The sequence below is a fragment of the Colias philodice genome, chromosome 27 (assembly GCF_061535455.1).
Source record: "Colias philodice isolate Cphi_HAF_F1 chromosome 27, ilColPhil1 Martin Lab GWU primary, whole genome shotgun sequence".
Lineage (NCBI taxonomy): Eukaryota > Metazoa > Arthropoda > Insecta > Lepidoptera > Pieridae > Colias > Colias philodice.
In genome coordinates this window covers 2,980,653-3,003,054 of record NC_143112.1, presented here as the reverse complement: position 1 = coordinate 3,003,054, position 22,402 = coordinate 2,980,653, and the positions used below count along the sequence as shown (strand labels likewise).

At 32.0% G+C, this 22,402-nt stretch overlaps 2 protein-coding genes and 1 long non-coding RNA gene across 3 annotated transcripts in view; 2 read left to right on the top strand and 1 right to left on the bottom strand.

The window, feature by feature from the left end:
* Positions 1-22,402, bottom strand: part of igl (IQ calmodulin-binding domain containing protein igloo) — a 547,908-nt gene that overhangs the window by 292,526 nt on the left and 232,980 nt on the right. The window lies entirely within an intron of this gene.
* LOC149476540 (uncharacterized) overlaps positions 1-22,402 on the top strand; it is a 203,568-nt gene that overhangs the window by 87,504 nt on the left and 93,662 nt on the right. The gene's annotated exons all lie outside the window — the stretch shown is intronic.
* LOC149476544 (uncharacterized) lies at positions 17,311-22,127 on the top strand. The gene is made up of 3 exons (XM_089711711.1): positions 17,311-17,394; positions 20,066-20,987; positions 21,985-22,127. The coding sequence occupies exons 1-2, from the start codon at positions 17,386-17,388 to the stop codon at positions 20,960-20,962; spliced, it is 906 nt and encodes a 301-aa protein (XP_089567837.1). The 5' UTR covers positions 17,311-17,385; the 3' UTR covers positions 20,963-20,987; positions 21,985-22,127.

The following is a 22,402-nucleotide window of genomic DNA, read 5'->3' as shown; positions in this document are numbered from 1 at the left end:
TAAGGTATGATTTCTCCCCGAATCTGTACAGAAGGCAGTATACCCCAATCAACCTCCGATATTTGGTAAGGACTACCGATAACGATGACCTGACTTTTCGACGGATTGATTTTTAGGTCAAATTGATCACACCATGTTACTATGTTGGTTAGTTCGTTGTTGATGGAATGAACTGCGTTAGGTAGGTTATCAGGGGTTGATTGCGTGTAGATCTGTAAATCGTCGGCAAACATATGGTAGGGAGAAGTTAATTGAGATGTGAGATTGTTAATAAATATGGCAAATAGGAGAGGTGACAAGACGCCACCCTGTGGCACACCGGCGGGTACTGCACACCAAGATGAATGTTTGTCATCCATCAGGATACGCTGCCGCCGGTCGCCCAGGTAACTTTGAAACCAGTTAAGAACTGTCGACGAAAAGTTAAGAAGTCGTAGCAAACTCAGAAGGATATTGTGATTTACCGTGTTAAAAGCATTGCTAAAATCTAAGAGAGTTAGAACAGTAAGTTGCTTGTTGTCCATACCATGACGAATGTCATCGGTAACTTTAACCAGGGCTGTTGTCGTACTATGACCGGGACGAAAGCCTGACTGATAAGGACTAAGGACGTTATTAGTGTTAAGGAAACTGGTAAGCTGGGAGTGGATAAGACGCTCGAGTACTTTAGAAAGGAATGGTAAGATGGAGATAGGACGAAAATCAGGTAAACTCAAAGGATTAGATTTTTTGGGCATAGGAATGACATGAGCGTCCTTCCAGGAACTAGGAAAAGAACCGGAGGTGACTGAAAAATTAAGGATATGTGTTATGACGGGAATAATGATATCAAGGATAGGAATGATCATATTACGACTGATATGGTCAGTACCAATGGCATTCGATGATATGGACAGGATTGTCTTCTTAACTTCATCTAAGTAGTAAGTATTTTTAATAGAAGGTTTTACGTGAATAAGGCTGGTTTTTTTCGTTAATTTTAAAAGTATTAAACTATTTATTAGTATTCAATATTTAACTATAAACTAATTAATCGGTATTACAAAACAAACAATACGTATTGATTTTATTCTAGCTCTCCGGTCTATTATGTATTTATGTATATTTTTTTATAATTACTTATAGTGGTTTAGTAGTAATATAGTATAGATTACTATTGTAAATACTATATTAATATGTTATGTGTGAAAGAATAAAAGTATTTGCGACGAAAATTTCAATCCCATATTCAATTTTCTACCGTTCCAACGTCTCTCGGGTCAGTTACACCCACATAACATAAATAAAGGTACAAACGTAATGCAATGGTCACTAAGACAATGGGGTGACTTGCAGTCTCACAGAGATCCAATACACTTACCCAAACGACCCTGTATGGCCACGTAAACGGGTAGTTTGCTGGTACAGTGCGAGCCAACAAAATGGTTACACTGAAAATTTTAATTATTTGATGTGTGCATGAAAATTATGGAATTATGGAATATATGGAAAGTAAAAATGTACAAAATATTCTATATAAAAAAGCATTGTTAAGGTACACGAATTTCTGTGAATTTAATTTTAAATTATTTAGACAGATAATAATCATAATGTTTTCTTCTACACATTATTTTATTTATTTCATAACAAGTACATATATGTATTACCTTATCGCAGCTCTTTAATTTCTTCTTTTAAGAACAGACATTTAAATTAAAACACCTTAATTTAATGCTTATTCGCATTTCAATGAATATAATATATCACGATAATAATTATATGCTGTGATATAAAAACAAACACCTCAACATATAAACTTACAAAAGGCAACAATAACACCAATAAAACCTTCAGAAAACAATCGACACTACATATTAATTAATACAATTTAATTGGATTCATAATTGTATACAAATTGAAAAAAAAAACTGTGTCACGTAATTGGCTTGCAGTGTATGGATATTTGGGTCACACTGTGTCTCCCAAGTTAACAATATTACATGAAAAAGAAGTACCGTAAGCCAATACTCGTGAGAATATGAAGAAGGTATTGATATGACGTTATTATAACGTTGCAAAGTGAATACAATTGAATTTTGTTCCTTATTAGTATTGACACTATGGTGGCATAGTTTAGTTCATGTTTTATTGGAAATAGTTGTAAATTATTGACTATGGAAAAGAGTTATGTGATCGTTGTTAGTATGTGTAAGCTCGAGTTCACATTGAGAAATTAACTTACACAAAACGACAAAGATAACAATTATTTGAAAGAGAAACAGTTTATCGCTTGAGACACCCAAATTAAGATTATAAAAATTAGTTTTGCAACAATGTTAAAATTCGGAATGTTTAAATTAATAATTACTTTTCAATAGCTTAATAATATATTGTACCTAATCTTTCCTCCATAGAATATTTTTGTTAGTAAAGAGAGATGCCAAAAAATATGTGGTAGAGCGAAATTCTGCAACGTTTATTATGTAGTACGTGTCTTAAAAATATCTCAATTTATTTAACTTTAATTTTATCCATTTGAAATCGAAATAAAAAAGTATTTTAAGTATATAAGATATCAATTTACTGTGCATTAAATTGTATTAAAATTCATTCACCTATTTGTACTTGACGAAATTATCAAAACATCAAATATATTTTGGTTCAATAAATGATTTTTATTTATTTATTTATTTATACATTTTTCTCATAAATATAGTCCTATTGTTTTTTATTTGAACGCGCTAATCTCGGGAACTACTGGTCCGATTTGAAAAATTCTTTCGGTGTTAGATAGCCCATTTATCGAGGAAGGCTGTACATATGATATCATGTCGCTAAGACCAACAGGAGCGGAGCACTGCGGGCAAAACGGCGGAGCACAGCTAGTATACCATAAATTAATAATAACCCATTTCAATACTTACCAGAAATAGATTCCACCTTTAGTACTATCAATGCTTATCGGAGATTACTACAAAGTTAACTAATGCTCTAACTAATAGTGATTAGTTATTCTCATCGGTAAGTAGATTATGCAGTATCGAACTAATCTTGTTAAATCGACGTTTATGGTTAAATAACCGTTAGTATGTAGATATGAATATTGCTAAATGTGTGTTATTTTGTAAATGTTTATAACACTACTAGACGTGCCCCGCGGTTTCACCCGCATTGCTCCGCTCCTGTTGGTCTTAGATAACCTTCCTCGATAAATGAGCTGTCTAACACCGAAATAATTTTTCAAATCGGATCAGTGGTTCCTGAGATTAGCGCATTCAAACAAACAAACTTTTCAGCTTTATAATATTAGTATAAATATGGAATAAAGAGAAACAATTTCTTGCCGGTTCTTCTCCATAGATACCTACTGCTTTCCGAATCGGTGGTAAATGTTAAAAATATGAAGATTCAAAAGTGCTTCCAGAAGAAGTCTAATTGAATAAATAAATGTTCGAGTTTTGAGTTTGTAGTGATGCTTTTGGAATTCCAATACAAAAATAAATTTAAAAAGGCGGGTTCGAATCCCGCCTCGTGATCGTTTTTCTTTCTATTCTGCAAAAAAATATATATATAAAACTAAAAATTCAACAAAAATAAATTTTCAATTCAACTAAGGGAATAATGGGCTCTTTAAATTTTGCATTCAATTTATTCCTTTTCGACTCCACCATCTTGTAATTTCTAAAACTAAATCTCAAACCATTAACTTTAAACAAATTGATTTAAATTTGAAACTTTAATTTAGAGTTTTAAATAAGCTAATTCAGGGTATAAGTTGGTTGCTAGAATTTTTCTGCTCGCAAATAAATTCGTTGGCCTGCATTTTCTAAAAAGTAAAAAACTTTCTGAATCATTTGTTTAGTAAGTAACCTTAATTTTAAATACGTACATGATTATTATTAATAAATTATTGCTATTTCATGTGATAAACGACAAAGTATAATAAAAAGTTTAAAATTATTTTTATATTTTTTACAGGTTAAAAACAGGTGAAAAAATCATTCACGAGGCGGGATTCGAATACGCGTCTTCCACCTTACCGGAGCTACATCTGACCTCTCTGCCTATTGATATTCTATGACTTATTATTTCTATACAAAAGCCTTTCTTGAATTCTTGGTCCATCTTAAATTATTAATAGAGGTATATTATTAAAATATAATAATAAACTTTATTAAATACTCACTCTATATTTGCTAGCAAATACTTATACAACTTCTACTTGAAAATTATTCAATCAAATTCCACAAACTACAAAGTTGCATTTAAAACAATTACCTTTTTCTTGGCCATTTCTTAATTTCTTACAAAACTGTTCTCACCGAATCAATTAACTGTTTAAATTAGCGACGGCCATGCTTGATCTGTCAAAGCGTAGTACTGCTTGAATACACAACGTTAAAACAAACAAACATACAAAAATGTACAGTCTATTATCAACCTTAACAACATAAGAATAGGGAGCAAATTGCTTTAAAGATTTTGGCTATTTTTTGTACATGAAAATCATTAGCAAAATAAACGGAGCATTTGATAAAATATGAAAATGTCAAAATGTAATTCGCTACGCTGTTTAATTGTTTTTGTTTATAACGAGTTAAAACTACGGTAGTTTTTTGTTGTTTCAATTTAGTTTCTGCATCTTTGATTTTCACAGCGATCACGATGTCATTTAAAAAGTACCTACTGTTTCTCGTGGATCAGTATGTTCAATAACAAATGGCATACCTATAAATAAAAAAAACTACAAGTTCATTCATTACGCAAAATAAATTAAAAGTCAGAAATTTTTTAAGCCGAACCTCATTAGAAACATCTTCATACAGCTCTATATTTTCTTCTATCCGCGTTTTAACCGGCATTGCTCCGCTCCTATTGGTCTCAGCGTGATGATATGGGTCCTACTAACAGTGAAATAATTTTCCTAATCAGACTCGTGATTCCTGAGATTAGTGCTTTCAAAAAATATATAATAAGATATATGATATTATATACTGATATTACTTAAGCTTTATAATATCAGTACATACATAAAATACCTCTCCAATCATTGCTTAGAAACACCCTTGCAAAACTACGAATTACCAAGCTAGATTTCAAAGTAAACGCCGATTCTGGTTAAGTCGATAAGACCCGAAAATGCAACTAAAATCAATAGCAATATTTGACGTACTGAAACCAAACAATGGATGAATAGTAATCCTGGGTTTAGTCCGGTTTGTTACTAATTCTAACGTGGAACGGTTTAAATACTTGCTAGTTATTTGGTATGTGATAGATAATTTATAAAGTAGTCTGTAGTATGTTTGTGGAGAATAAAAAGGTCAAGTGGAAGCTGAAGAGTTTGTATCTATGAACGCGCTGAGCTCAGGAACTATTGGACAGATTTCACAAATTATTTCACCGTTTTAATGTACCTACGTGATTCAGTGATGAAGCTAAGACAACAGCTAGTCAACAATAAAACAGTGGTTATAGAGCCAACACTTTAAAATTATAACATTTTGTACTTTTAAAATTAATTCGTTAATATTTTTAAAGTAGAGTCTTACTTATTTGTCTCTTTAAAAGAAACATTCGAATCCATAGAAATTGGATGAAAAAAAAATCACATTTAAGCCTTGACTTTTTAGCTTTAATTATAATTGAGAAAAGTAACGAACATAATAATATTATAATGCAATTTTCAAACACTTACATTCAAATGCTTATTTAATATTTACCAATCGCAAAGCTATTGACGAAACCACATAACGCACATTATAACTGCAAATATAATTATGCTGATTAATAGAAATTGTATGAATTTGCTTTGAATAGCCCTACGTCAGACAAATAGGCTTGTTTAAATGTATGCCTTAAAACATGAGTTAAAAGCGATCAGTTTAATCTATACTAATATTGTAAAGCTGAAGAGTTTGTATGTTTGTTTGAATGCGCTAATCTCAGGAACTACTGGACCGATTTGAAAAATTCTTTCGGTGTTAGACAGCCCTTTTATCGAGAAAGGCTATTAGGGCTTAAAACATAAGTTAACGGCGACAAGATTCAGCATAAGCTTTTAATAATTCATTACTATGTATTCTTTCAATATATAACAGATTCGAGTGTATATTCGTAATGATATTACTAGAGAACTACTCGACCGAAAAAATAAGAATTTTACCATTAGAGAGTCCTACTAAATGTTTGAATTGTGTTCAATATTATGGCGAACAATAAAAAGCTTTTCATTAATTCAATCATGTTTACAAAATACTGTAGAATATAAATATGCTATCTCATTTTTAAATCCGCGCAAATGAGTGTTTAAATATGAGATAATGAGATAATTTCGTAACGAGTAAGCTCTAGATTTATTTCAAAATTTATTTAAACAATAAAAAACCATGTGAGAAATATGTAGTTTAATTTTACGCTAAGCAATTCCTTATTATAAAATAAAAGTTTTCTCTAAATAGTATACAGTGCTGTTTTAATGATCCCCACATTTACCCAGTTTTTAAGCCTTGATGAGAAAACTTGCCAAGTTAGACTTAAGTTCATAACTTAAACGCAACTTAGTACAGATTGGCCGGATATCAAGTAATCCACGTCTGAATTACTGACCCCACTTGATAATTACTTTAACTAAATCTCGTACGGCTTATGTATGATATTTTGAAATTAAGTTTTAAACATTTAATTTGTATGAAAGTACATTTTTTGAGCTAATCTATTTCTTAATTTATTAGCCTAACTAATATAACTTTAAGCATCAACGTAAAATTGCTATGCTTAATGTAGTAATATTTATTTTTATTTATACTTCATTTAATTAATTAATTACAAATAATAACATGGTCGATGTTTTGCAATTAAAAGAAAATGGTCAAGTATTTGCCAAGTTATTAACTGTACTATTTGAATCGATTTAACCCTTATTAAAACGCTGGGAGCTATACTTCCCACGTCTCAGATTGAAGAAAATCGTGATTTATTTTTATATGCTTAAACCTAATGCAGTGTAATATTTATCTACGCAATCTACGCATTTTAGAGAACTTTTTTTCATGGAAACACTTTTCAGAGAATTATTACATGTCATGGTAAACACACGTCAAAGTCAGATGACGTGATTTTGCATCCGAAAACGACCGTTATTTTTTAGTTTTTGGTGTAGTGCTCAAAAAAAATTAGATAAGTAGATTTGAGTTCTAGCTATGTAAACTAGACTATATTACGGTTGCGTGAAACGTAAAAATATGCCCAGAATCTTTCGTTTATACCTTGGTAGAGTCGATTGAAATTAAGTCTATAAGTGGGAAGATATCATCCCAGTGTTCGTCACTGCACACGACATTCGGAAATTCTATATATAAAATCTGTGTGTCTAAAAAATCTTTTTTAGTTGGTATAAGCAACTTATTTATTTTAATTCGTTATTTCCTGATCAGATAATTGGAAATCTTAACTCAATACATTAGTATTTACCTATTGTTTTTATTTTGTTTTAGAAAAATGCCATTTTTATGTTGAAGTCATTCATTTTTCAATTCCCGAATTCTTCCCTCAGTAAAAGAAACTTGCATTGATGAGTACTTTCACCTCCTTTATTAAAAAACTTGATCTTTATAATTTTTTACGATAACATTAAATTCACAAGTGGAGTCAGGGCAACTAACTAGTGTTTTAAAATATTGATGTCTGGAGTGGACACTGGGAGCTATAGTTCCCACCTTTCCAAACTTTTTACAAGAGAGAACAGATGACGGGATATATACTTCCCACCGAAAAAAGGGTACTTCCCCCCCACTAACCCCTTTTTTGTGTGTATTTTTTAAATCTACGACCCAAAATTACCCAGGAACGTATCTTACTTTTTTGTTAGCTCCTCCACAGGCTCGCGTTTGAATAAGGGTTAAATAATAACGTACATAATACAGTATATTGAATAAATTTCACATCTATTTCTATAACACACACAATATTAATGAATTTTAATTATTTTGTAGTATCCTATTACCATTGTTTTTACTTTTTTACACCATAAATACCATAAGACTACAAAAGGCTATCTCATCACTCTTAGTAGATACTACGGTAAAGGAACAACAATGCTGACAACAAACAAAGCCAGGTACAATGGCTAGTATTGAATGAATTTTCAACCATACAGGTTGCATTGTGACTATCTAGGTGGCGCTTATGCTGCCATCAAAAATGTACGGATAGAAAATAAGATGCTAGTCATATTTTGGTTTAAAAAAATATAAACTTAATTTATATGAAAAAAGATGGAGAGTTTATAGGAAATTATAATTTATGTGCTGGAGATTGTATTTTAAGTAATTCAGATTTCTCTTTTGTGGTTGTAAATAGGAAGATTTTTTTTGAAGACAGATTTTTATTAAATAGAGACTTCAGGTATATTATATGCAGCCCATCAGGTAAGTTAATACATCACTTTGAACATGATTGGTAAAATAATATAACATAATATCTATCATCCAGACATTTGAACAGATTTTTTAATTTAAATGATTTTTTAACTGTTTCGTTAGGAAAAATATTATGTTAAAATAATAATAATAATTCTTATTTTGTTAGGGTACCTACAAGTTACAACAACGCCCTTTACATAGAGGCTTGTAAAAGATATGGTTATTACATATTATGCACACACAAATATTATGCCTATGCTTGTATTCATGCATTTTTTGACATATGCTGACGGTACACAGCGTAATATGGAATAAAGAAGTAGTGCAAGGAAGAAAAGTGGTTTTTTTCTGTATTTTCTCCCAGAAGTTACTTGAGAGTTTAATCATGCGCTAGATAAGCAAGCATTAGGTAGGGTTGCCAAAAATATTTGCTAACCAAGATTTTATTTTTTGATGCTAAAAATTTGAAATAGAGGATTGCAAATTTTCCCCTTACCTAATAATGAATGGGCGTTACAATAAATTCAATGATAATTGACTATCAATGAATAAAATTTCTGGTGTGATACTGCAGTTTTATTTAATGTTCCTAGAGTAATTTAAAATATTATTAATAATTATTTTAACGTGTTCACAGTTCACACATTGCTAAACAAGACCCTGTTATCGTAGCTTATAAAGATTATTAGAAAAAAATCATAAAACACTATACTTAACTTTAAAATGTTCCATTCTAAAACGCTCCACTGCCAGCCCTACGCATTTTGGCGTTCCATTCCGAACCTTTTGTGTCCCGGCAATTCAATTTAGTGATAAGGGACAAAGGGATTGCTATCGATAAACAAAGACAAACAAAGTGGCCGTCGATTATAGACGCAGCCATGTGTGTGGAAACGTGAATGGAATATGAGCGCTTTTCAAAGAAATATTTCGATAGTTCCGGTTCGTTCCGGTTTGATCCGGAATGACAAACCAATGGCAAAGCCAATTCTATAGCGTTTGTGATCTCTATAACATTAATTGTTTCTCTGTTTCATCAAAATTCGTTCTGTAGTGTGGATGATTCAGTAAGAAACATAAACATGTATTTATCGATACAATATCGATATAATACAAAATATCATATTATGTACACATGTCACACATATTATAAATCTTTCCAATCCGGCTAGATAATATAGATATAGATAATATAATATAAGTATGGATTTATAATGTGGTGCTCATTTTTTTTTTTTAATAAATTATCCTGCTAACGCTATTGTATTTTCGTTGTTTTATTTCAAGTGAACACCCATACAATTTTGTCACGAGCCGCCTCTGCTCCAAACTGTATTATTGTATTTCTTCAATAAATCGCGTTTGAAATCCGATGAAAGGAAAATTTCTATACGTCAGGAAAATTTATATAAAGGAAAATTTGTATAAGTCAGGAAAATGTTTATGTTTTATAATTGTTTATAATATTTTATTTGTAATGTGTAAAGTTACTTATTTTATTGACATTAGTATTGGACTTTTTTACGATAGATTTTAAATAATGAGCAGATATAACTTTATTATAATTATTTATGGGAGTTCACTGCACCAGCGCTCCTGAGGACGAGCCGCCTCTGGTTTGGAGAGAAAAATAAAGTATGCCCTGCCCCTGCCCTACACATATAACCTTTCTAATCAGGCGATACTCAATTATGAAAAATACTTTCAACGGATTTCAAACGCGATTTATTGAAAAAATACAGAAAATACAATTTAGGAGGGGAAAATTGCAAAAGCGATGTAAAATGAAACAAGAAACTACGACTAAATTTAAATCACTTTGCTATAGTTATAGATTATAAGTAGTCTAGCTCAGAAAACAATAAGTATCCATGACCTGAAAGCCAGCAATTAGGTTCTTGAAACCAGCAAAGTTAAAAGCGTCTCAGAGGCGTTTTCAAAATGTATTGTCTCTGAGGGGATGGTGTATAGAGTTTATACAAGGGTCTCTTGAAGATTTTCAGGCGGAAAATTCGGAGGCAAAAAATGATTATTTATTTGACTAGTTTGTTTGGTACACGCATTAATCTCAGGTACCTAATGATGATTTGAAATGGTCTGTACCCTCATAGGAGGCCCGTGTCTCAACAGTGGGAGCTTATATGGGCTTATGATGATGATGATGAATGATGGCTTGAATTGAAAAATCATTTTCGAGAAAAAAAAATTATTTAAGTATTTGTTTCACTAGTTATTTTGTTTCTTCGTGTTAACATCTGGTACGTCCGTTTATCGCAGAAGGCTAGAAATATCTCGTTATGACCATAGGAGTAGAGCAATGAAAATTATAGGAAAAGCGAGAAAAAATATGCCTATTTCAGTGGTGTTCTAATAGATTCCAACAAATCACCTAATGCAGGACATACAAATATAAAATATTTCCTTGTAGATGTCCTGCGTAGGTTTGAAATTACTACAGATGTAAAATGCTTTCGTATTTTCTACGTATTTCTTATTAAATAACAACCCACAACTTTGTGCTTAGTGAAAACGTGGGGAATGATAGAGACCAGTTCTTGAAATAAATGGCTACGTGATGAAACTTAATCTAATCACTGCTTGCTGTGTTTTATAAATCTATACTATAATATCATAAGGCTGAAGAGTTTGTTTGTTTGTTTGAACGCGCTAATCTCGGGAGCTACTGGTCCGATATGAAAAATTATTTCAGTGTTAGATAGCCCATTTATCCAGAAAGGCTTTATATCATCACGCTAAGACCAACAGAAGCGGAGGCACGCGGGTGAAACCGCGCGGCACAGCTAGTCAGTAATAACTACAAGCAGTGTTAGGTTTGTTAAAAGGTTACAACTAGAATCGCAGAGCACGTAAAAATGATATCTCTAAGAGCATCGGGGTTGGAGACTATTTTTGACTTTATATTTTACACTAAGGGCTGATTTTTCAATCCTTGGTTAAAACTTATTCGTCGAATAATGTATAAAACTACCATTTTAAAAACGTATTCTAATTGCCCGTATTTGACAGTTTACGTGACATTTTAATATTATCGTGTAATACTTTATTGGACGGATAAGTTTTATCCAAGCATTGAAAAATCGGCCCTTAATATTCATGTTATATACTTCAATGTTTCTTTATGAAAACGTTCGATAAATACATATATAAAAGGAACTATTTTATGGTACATTAGTCAAAAAAAATTGCTGAATCATTTTTTATTTTATCACAGTAGAACTATGCAAATTACATTTTACTTCTGACCACACGAACACACACACAAACATTCAGGTGAATGTTTTTGTCGAGTCACACACAATGCGATTTCTTAGTTTATAATAGCTACTATAATAGTTACTATAATAGTTACTAGCGGCCCGCCCCGGCTTCGCCCGTGGTACATATGAAAAATAGATGTTGGCCGATTCTCAGACTTACCCGATATGCACAGAAAATTTCACGAGAATCGGTCCACCCGTTTCGGAGGAGTATGCAGACTAACATTGTGACACGAGAATTTGATATATAAGAGATGTAAAATATAAATAGCATAAAATTAAAAACATACATACTTACTACCTACTAATTTTAAAACCCTCCTTCCGATACAGTCGGGTAAATATACATACAGACATTTCAAAGACCAAACGCATACATTAGTCCAATATATAAATTACTATTATTCTCAGTCAAGTAAACCAATACAGGATTGATGAAAATGAATGAGGTATATTAATTGTGAAATCCAATCTATTCGCAGTGGCCATTTGTATTTAAAGCCATAGGTGGTTTGATATTATCTATAATACTAATATTATAAAGCTGTAGAGTGTAGAGTTTGTTTGTTTGAACGTGCTAATCTCAGGAACTACTGGCCCGATTTGAAAAATTCTTTCGGTGACATAGCCCATTTATCGAGGAAGGCTATAGGCTATATATCATCACGCTAACACCAACAGGAGCGGAGCAATGCGGGTGAAACCGTGAAGCTAGTAATATTATGTAACTACAATTTAAGACTCAATACATTAGATATACTTATAAATTATTTTTAGTTTGTATCCTTATAGCTCATTCAACGGCTTTTGTTCAAATACACTACTGATGCTCATGTACACAATACATACCATAATAATCTTCTTATATATAAAAATGAATCGCAAAATGTGTTGGTAAGCGCATAACTCGGGAACGGCTGAACCGATTTCGATAATTCTTTTTTTATTATATTCCTTTAAGTACGAGGATGGTTCTTATGTATAGAAAACGTAAACATGTACCACGGGCGAAGCCGGGGCGGACCGCTAGTATAACTATATAAATAAATTTTACATAAGTATTTAGGTATAATAAAAGATATTATATTATGTAAACATTACATTCGTATAACGGTGCATTTACATCAAACGAGCGAATGCTCATTCCAACCCCACTATGTCAAATTATTTTAGTGTAAATAGAGATATAGAGCATTATTTAGGCATAGAGCATTATTTCGTTGTTCTTAGTGCGTTCGAAATTCTATGCAATGTTCTAATACTGAACAACACTGAATACGAGTTTTCGTTTACTATTTTATCACAAAAGAATGCTAGCTCTAACTCTATATTCGTTTGATGTAAATTCACCGTTACTATACCTATGAGTTATGATATTGACAAGTGACGACATCCATATTTTCAAATTAATAAAACGGTCATATGGAATCTTTCTTCCTCATATTTCTTCCGGGAACGACTTATCAATATTAATTCCCAGGTATTCTGAGCTGATATTTTCGGAGAACACTTCGTAGTATTGAGTTCTATATAAAATTACTCTATAACATAATAATTATAGACATGCGTAGGCAATAATATTGTAAAGCTGAAAGTTTATTTTAATTTAAAAATAGGTAAAATTCTCTGGTTCGAATCCCGTGTTCGTTGAATTTTTCCTATTCTTAACATTTTTTTCAAATTTTTATAAGCATTTATGCTTTAGAGCTGAAAGTGTCTATGCTTGTTTGTATTGAGGGCCTTATCAGCTCGGGGGTAACCTATTAAAAACTCGAATTTCTATTACCCGAATCTTAAAATCCCGAAAACGGTTGTTAGAACTTTTAAAAGACAGATGTAATGAATGACAACTTTTTAAAATTCCTTTTTTAATTTCCCAGATGAATCAATTTCCAGATACATCAAAACCAGATTTTTAAAAAGTATTTTTTTGTTTCCCGTATTCTCATAATCCAGATATAGTTATACCAGATTCTCAGAATAATTTTTTTTGTTTCCCATCGTACCATTTTCCAAATAAACTATTACCAAATTTTCATAATCTTTTTATTTGGTTCCCATATAATCGTATAGCAGATAAACTATTGCCATATTTTCATAATCTCTTTATTTGGTTCCCATACAATCGTGATTATACCTTTACTATTGCCTGAAAATGAACATTACCAGTAAGTAATTTGTTTTACTTGCCCAGTACAGAAAGGTTTAAGTGTCAAATTTGACTCAGTAGGTTAGGTTAGGTTTGAACTGCGACCCTTACGCACGAGCCGAGCGAGCGAAGCGAGCGTGCCGCGGCAGCGGCCGGCGAGTGCCAGAACCGACTCGCTATTGTTTTACTTGCCCATTACAGAAAGGTTTAAGTGTCAAATTCGACTTAGTAGGTTAGGTTAGGTTTGAACTGCGACCCTCACGCACGAGCCGAGCGAGCGAAGCGAGCGTGCCGCGGCAGCGGCCGGCGAGTGCCAGAACCGACTCGCTATTGTTTTACTTGCCCAACAGAAAGGATTAAGTGCTAAAATCTATTCAGTAGGTTAGGTTAGGTTCGTGCTGCGACCCCCTGGAAGGATTTCGTTTTTCTGGATATCGTTTATTTGAATTTCAAAAATTTGGACATTGTTTGTCTGGATATCAATCAACTGTATTTCAAAAATTTGTGTTTTAAAAATGTGGCTTTCGTGCATATGGATTACGGTCATCTGGATTTTGTGCATTTAGATTTCGTATGTCTGGAACTCATTCGTCTGGATTGTAAAACTTCGTACAAATAAAGAAATGGGCAAATGAAATTCGCAGTTGTGATTATATGTCAAACAAAACTTCGAAATTTTAAAATTCGGGGTTATGAAAAAATGTCCAAACGTTTTCGGGATTATGATATTCGGAATATTAAAATTCGAGATTAAGATAGGTAACCCAGCTCGGGACCTTATGGTTTGAAATTAAATTTTATTTTTGTGTGGTATATTAAACGAAGATGGCTTTGGGCTATATACCATCACGCTACGATCAATAGAGGCGCTACATTAATGAAAAAATTGATTAAATTGGAAAGATAGGTTCCTTTTGAGAGCAGACAAAGTTGTGTGGTTTAGCTAGTATTACATAGTAGCCATTGCTAGGTTAAGTTAACAAAGCACGCATGTATGTAATTGCCGGATGCTGGGCCAAATATACATTCGTTACTTGGCCAAGTGCTTAGAAAGTATGGAGGTGGATTTTATACGCTTTATATAAGCTGTGCTCCGCTCCTGTTGGTCTTAGCGTGATGTTGGTCTTAGCCTATAACCTTCCTCGATGTTTATGAGACCGATAACACCGAAATAATTTTTCAAATCGGACCAGTAGTTGACCTGAGATTAGCGCGATCAAACCTTTTTTAATATGTATCTAAAATCTACCTGAAAAACTTTGTGTTTCTACATTTGAAAAGTTTGTATACTTCAATATTTTTCGGAGCTTTTACGTAAGCTTATCAACGTACCACTATAATTACTATTTAGATGATAATTCTCCTGAATCTACTCAATAAATTATTAAGCATTGTAATGTTTTAAAAATTATAAACTCATGAAATTATTGTATGTCACCGATCATTGATAAGTTTACAAAGTTTGAGTTAAATGGGACAAAATCGAGTCTAAAGATACATACATAACATATAACATACAAACGTACATATAAAGCTAATAAAAGCGCAGAAAAAGCCACTTCCACACTATGCAACATGTTCCGACAAATTACGTACATGTTCAAAAACAGTAGAGGTGCAAAAAAAGTTTTAAATTAGGGGTTCCGTTGAAGAACGCGTCCGGTCGTTATTTTGGGATTACTCACGGAATGCCCTGAATATTGTACTCGTAATATCATTTATTATTTAGTTTATTAATAAAGACATTTATTCATTATAATATAAGGTAATGAAGTTATGAACAGAGCTATGGGAGAAAATTCTTTGAGGTAGGTATCATGAAATTATTGATAAGGGTCAATAACGTATAAAGTATTATCTTCAATAGGTTCTTAGTAAAATTCCTCGTGTAGAGAAAAAGTTTAATAACATTGTAGAGAAGAATATCGTTCAAAAATGTAAGAATGTTAATAAATCGTGAAAAACGTTTTTGAAACATTATTTTCCATACTTAGGCTATCAAACCACCACTTCTTAAACTAGCACGTACAACTTAAATGTATACCTATCCTACTTCTAAGCAATTACTACTAGGCTGGGAGATACTGACACAAAATTTTGGGTAATTTGTAAAAGGATGGCGGTTCTACAGGGGTGTTTTAGAATTTACCGATACCTAGCCCATAAAAAAGAAGTAGGTTGCCCGCCCGCTTTTTCAAAAAAAAAAATCCCGAATAGTTCCCATTCCCGTGGGATTTCCGGGATAAAACCTACATGTTAATCCAAGTTACCCTCCATATTATGTGTGCTTAATTTCATTGTAATCGGTTCAGTAGTAGGTATTTGCGTGAAAGAGTAACAAACATACATCCATATTCACAAAACTTTCGTATTTATATTAGTAGGATAGGATAGGAATTAGGAATAGGATAAGATTAAAATTGATATTTTTGGTTTTATGGCATTCAAATGCTTTAAATATTCTTTATATTCATTTTTCTATTCTTTATAAATTTATAAGGATAAGATTAATAATTATTATCGTTATGTACGACACTTGGTAAACGTTAATTCATCCAATTTTGATTATGCGAGTTAATAAGCCCACGCGACGTCCATCGCTCCTCTTAATGAATTCCATTAATATATTAAAATTGAAAATTGTCAAGTGATGTGTTGATGAATTCGGGTAACTGTCGGTTTGTATTAATTTTGTTAATGATTTACCCGATTTTATAGTCACTTAGGTAAATTAGTTGCATTATATTCATATTGAAATGTGTGAACCGAAAAATAGTCTTTGTAGGCTTAGATTTATGGCTGATTTTTCAATCCTTGGTTAAAACTTATTCATCGGTTAACGTATTAAACTACAATTTCAAAAATGTATCTAGTCTAATAGCCCGTATTTAACAGTTTACATGTAACATTTTAATATTACGTGTAATACTTTATCAGACAGGTAAGTTTTAACCAAGGATTGAAAAATCAGCCCTTATAAATGAAAAACGTTTCGATTGGAATACCTAGGTACATAACTCTTTTACAATACTTAAAAGCTTTCACGAAATGTTTGAACGAGTTTTTAATAGAATATTAAAAAGCCGAAGAGTGTGTTTGTTTGCTTGAATCCTGAACTTAAAAAAATCTGATGTAATATTCCGTTTATCGAGGAACGCTTTAATAGGCCATACTAAGTCCAATAGAAGCGGAACCATGCGGGAAAAACCGCGGGGCACAGCTAGCAATTTAATAAACAATTAATTTTCTTTGTAAAAAGTTATTATGAGCGTAAAATTGCAGAGGGCAAGCACTTATTGATTTTAATTCCACGATAAATTCTACGACGAGATTTCCAACGAAACGCAAGTAACAAATAAATTAATTGCCGGTTGACTCAATTTTCTTACTATTCATTTGTTTATAATCGCATATTTCTGTATCGTAAACAAAATAATTGTTAGCATTGTTGATAAACTATACAATTATTTATCATATATATAGCGGACTGTTTAAAAGACATTCAGTATATAAAGTGATAGTGGAGAGTGTACGAATAAATGTGATATAAGTAATAATGTTAAAGGTCAGTTCTATTCGATTATTAGTTTAAAATATAAAAGTTAATTCTTGAAACTGTTAATCTTATTAGTTTAGCTTTCTTAGAAGAAATTGTTACAATAGGTATACAATATAATAACTCATTATTCAATTAGTAGATATTTTTCAATAAGAAATAAAATACTATTTAATATACTATACTTCGGTAGATATTAGTTTGGTGATTTATAATTTTAATAATTATCTAACTATAATAGCAATTACTGTGAAGAGGCAAATTTCTATGCGATTTATTCCTAGAAGGTAAATAGGTAATAAATACATAGATCTACTTATCAGATTTTGAATAATGTTTACTTAATTAGGAAATAAAGTGACTTAAAAATAGATAATTAAAATTGGATGAAATTTCTCATAGAGTCTAGAGATAGTTTTTAGCACGTAGGTACTATACACTTCTTTCAATCTGTATGTCTGTATGTCAATGATTAGTGCAAGTGAAATAACAAATAGTATAAATCATTTCATTTGTTTACATTCCATGAAATTAGTCATAATATCACTCTAACGATAACAAAATGTTTTAACCTATAACAATAATTAACCCTTAAATTGATTTCGTCCGTTTTAAAGGACATAGTATTTACACACATGCTGGCGCTGTTATAGCAGACCTAAGCTTTGCTAATCCATTTATTGGGAAGGTACTAGCTATGTCCTTCGCGTACATGCAGGTTTTTTTACCAAAGCGAAGTACAGTCGCGAATGGTGACCATTTGAAAATTGCAAAAAACGGATCTCTTGACTCTCCTGATAAAATTGATAATAACTGTAAGTATTTTGGCTATTTTGCTTATAATGTTATATTATTAGTTAGAATACGATTGTAAGTATAGTATTTTGACATAATTTTTACATATTTTACAATATTTGGAATACAAATCTTAGTTTATATACGATGTCCCATAAAACGGACGTTGACAACTTGGAGTATATACTAGGGTATTCTTCACATGTCCTATGTAACGGACGTTGCCAATAAGGCCATCCATTTTCAACGTCATCATTTTGATATATTTTTCTCTATTTTTAATATGTTTTAGAGGAGCATGACTTGGCAATCAATAAAAAATTCCCTACCTATCTCTGGCGGAAGCTGAAGAGTCTGGCGTTGAGTTGAGATGACGATTTTGAAGGAAATGTAGACCTACGGGAGTGATTTCACTATGATAACAGTGTCAATCATTTACCCCCAGCACCATACCTTCGGAATTATACGACATATTGATTTGAGACACAATGAAGACCCAAAAAGTCAGAATTTTTACCATCAACAAAATATTATTGCTGCAGAATTACAGCCATTACATGCGGTGCGAGATGAATCTTCCCTACTTCTCAGTAGTTCTTCTGCCACAGCATGATGTTACTTACCAGAAATACCACCCAATGTTGAAAAATTAAAATAATAATACCTTACAAATTAAAAAACTGGCAGAAAATGGATATAATATATGCCAAAGAACCCAAAAAAAAGCGATTTAAATTTCCTGTTTGTTTTGGTACTTCAGGCATGGTATACGACTTCTTTGCATACGATGAAGCAAACACATTTCAATCTGTACAATATAAGGAATGGGAAGAGGACTTTCTTGGTGTATTAGATAAGTTCTCAGGCTATGTAATACTATTTATATTCCAATTCTTAGCATATTCTTAGGCTGTGATTTTTGGTAGTGTCGTTTTTAAAATCCATTATTTTTAACGATATCGTTAAAGTTTTAACCAACATTTTAAGACAGATGTTTGAAAAGCTTATTCTAGATCGTCCATAATTATAATTTGATAATAATTTTGAATTACAGAGTTGAAAATGTGCATTGTATTCATGTACCACGGTTGCAGGAATAATGTGCAATGTCCGTTATATGTGACGGTTCGAACATGTACATATAATTGGCAGTGTCCGTTTTATGTGACATAGTGAAAACAATAGAAAAAATTAAAATTTTTAATTTTTTTTTTCATTTTCCTCTTTTCTATCCTAATTCCAACACATCCTCCAAATTTGGACATATTAAACACAAGTTTAGACTTTAGACTTAAGCATTTTGTTGTCTGGTGGGGCCCTGAAAACCAGCGCTATGCTGACCACATCGGCATAGCATAAGCTGAGCGGCCTTACCCTTTAGGTCGCCAGTCGCCACACAAATCTTATTCTTAGTTTTAATTTTTATGTTAGATTATATTTAAGAGTGTATTTTTATATTGTTTCTTTTTTTTGTTTGTGTTGGTGGTGGTAATTTGGTGTGCCTAATAAAAATTATTTTATTCTTATTCTTATTCTTAAGTTATCTAGGGGTGACAATTTAAGGGTTAATAAGCGAGTAGTATGACTTTGAAGATTGGAACTCAAACTCAAAATGCTGAACCGATTTTTCCCAAAGTTAGTAGATAATAGATATCTAGACGTCATTTCTGTTAAAATATCGTCAAATTTTCATCTTTATCAGAAGCTATAACATAGATAGGTATAGATTATAAAATATATATACTAATTTATACTCGAACTGACTGATCACAGGTCGAGCATGAAAACTAAAACTAAATAAAGTACCTAGTTCATGTGAAGTTACGCAAAAATGTCTCCCTTTTATAATACCATCCATTAAAGTGACATAACCTTACAATTTCAGATGAAGTCCTCAATCGTTTTCCTACTCACAATAACCACGCAACTATTAGCAAGTCCTGTGATGACGCGCCAAGGGCTGCTCCTACAAGCCAACAAAGAACAATTCTGCGCTAATCTCAAACACTTCAATAACTTCTACTATTCCTTCGAAGAACAGAGAAATGTAACAGGAACACCCGCAGACATGAGCATCCATTGGAAAACTGGGAATGTATTTTACACCCTCATAAGTGATGAAATGAAAATGAGTCTTCAAGTCTTACATCCAAGCAGTGAATCCGAAACTTTAAAAGTCGCCGGGCTCGGACAGTCCACATGCATTGATAACCTCAACGATATCGTCTATCTGGCCACTGATAACGGTGTCTATAAATACAAAGATGACGGGTCTATCGAATTGTACACCGCTCTCGGTGAAGACGTTATGTACATAGCTGTAACAAGCGACGGAATGACCATGTACATCGCGACGTGGCCGCAAAATCGCGTCCACAAGATAACAAATGACGGTCAGAAACAGGAGACCTTTGCAGCGATTCCCAACGGCCACGGCTTGACAATAGACCCTAGAAACAACATGTATTTCGTAGCCACAAAAACTTCATACGTACTGCGTAATGGCCAAAGTATACCTATTAAAATTAAAGGGCTCCCAAGTGATAGGATGACTGGGGTGTTTGTAAGTCGTTCTGACGAAGTATTTGCTATGGATGAGAACAGTAATTTCTATAGGATAGATGCCGATAATGCTAGTGCTCAACATTTAGGCACTTTTAATGTTAGCGGAGTTAATACTTTTGCACTGGATTCAGCTGACAATGTGTTTATTGGAGTGAAGGGAGGGATTCTGAAATTTATAGCACATGAAACGAGCCCATGTTCGGAATTTCAGAAGTAATGATTTGTGTGTGTGACTAATGATGGTAATTAACTTGATTTTGTAACTAATACCTACACTTTTATGTAATAATAATAAATCGACTAATAATAAAATATACAACTAATAATAAATTTATTTGGTTATATATACTAATATTATAAAGGGTAAACCTTTGTATTTTTGTATGTTTGTATTGAAAAGGCTCAAAAACTACATACTGGACCGATTTCAAATTTCTTTTAAAATTACTAATTACTTAGAGGGATTCTTCCGAATCCGTATAGGCTATATTTTATCCCGGAAAACGTAAATATGTACCACGGGCGAAGACAGGGCGGACTGCTAGTTATAAGTAATAGACAAAGTTTCAAAATGGGTTCACAATATCGAATTTCTAATCGAATAATCGTTTAATTAATTAATGCACAACTAATTCTGTTTGTAGAAGGCAATATAAATTATAATTATTATTACATAATACAATATATTAAGTTGTTCACATTATATAATTAAACCAATAATAATTAATTGTTTGTAGTGTTTGTAAATGATGTTGTTTTTATCACGAAAATTACTTGGGTATAGGGAAATTATAAACAAAATCTTGTAAAGATAATAATTACTAGAAATTAGGAAAATTTGACTACAGCAAATTATTATTCGATAAACTATTTTTTTATAATGTAAAATTTATGCAGAATAATCGTGAATTAGCTTACCCGCAACTATTGCCAAAATATTAAAATAATAGAATTATTAATACGTATGCTGGTAGCTATATTTCTTAAAAAACAACGCTCAATTGAACGTACCTACAATACAAATCAATAACAAAACACATAAATTTAATGTGAAAATAAAAAAAAAATAACGTAAAATTTGAAATTCATGTAATTTGAATTTAGTGCCATCTAGTGGAAAATCATAGAACAATAATTAGCCTAAAGTCTAAGCTATGATACGTGATTATAGTTTCGATTAAAAATTATAATTAATAATTAATATACTATAAGTTGCTTATTTGTATTCGTTTGTTTCAGGAAACACATTAAAGGAAAAAGACACAACAGACGCCGCAAACACAAAAGGACTACAACATCAACAACTGAAGCCAATTATGATGATGAATAGTTATGTTCGGTTATTAAATCTTTTTGTTAATAAAGTTGTTTTATAAAATTTTTATGATAGTGTTTTACTTAAAACTGACAAAAACTAATATTATACTAACTTAAAATTCATGGTTTTCTTTGGCACAATGTATAATATAATTTATTTCCACGCCATCTAGTGAAGCTGTTCAAAACTAAAAAGATTCACGTCAAACCACAGTCAAATTCAGTTTTGTTTTCATTGAATGGACATAGATGGCAGCATTGAGCAATTCGTTTAAAAAAAATGGCGACGTATATAATATTGTGCGATTATTTTTAATTGATTATGATAATAATTTAATAA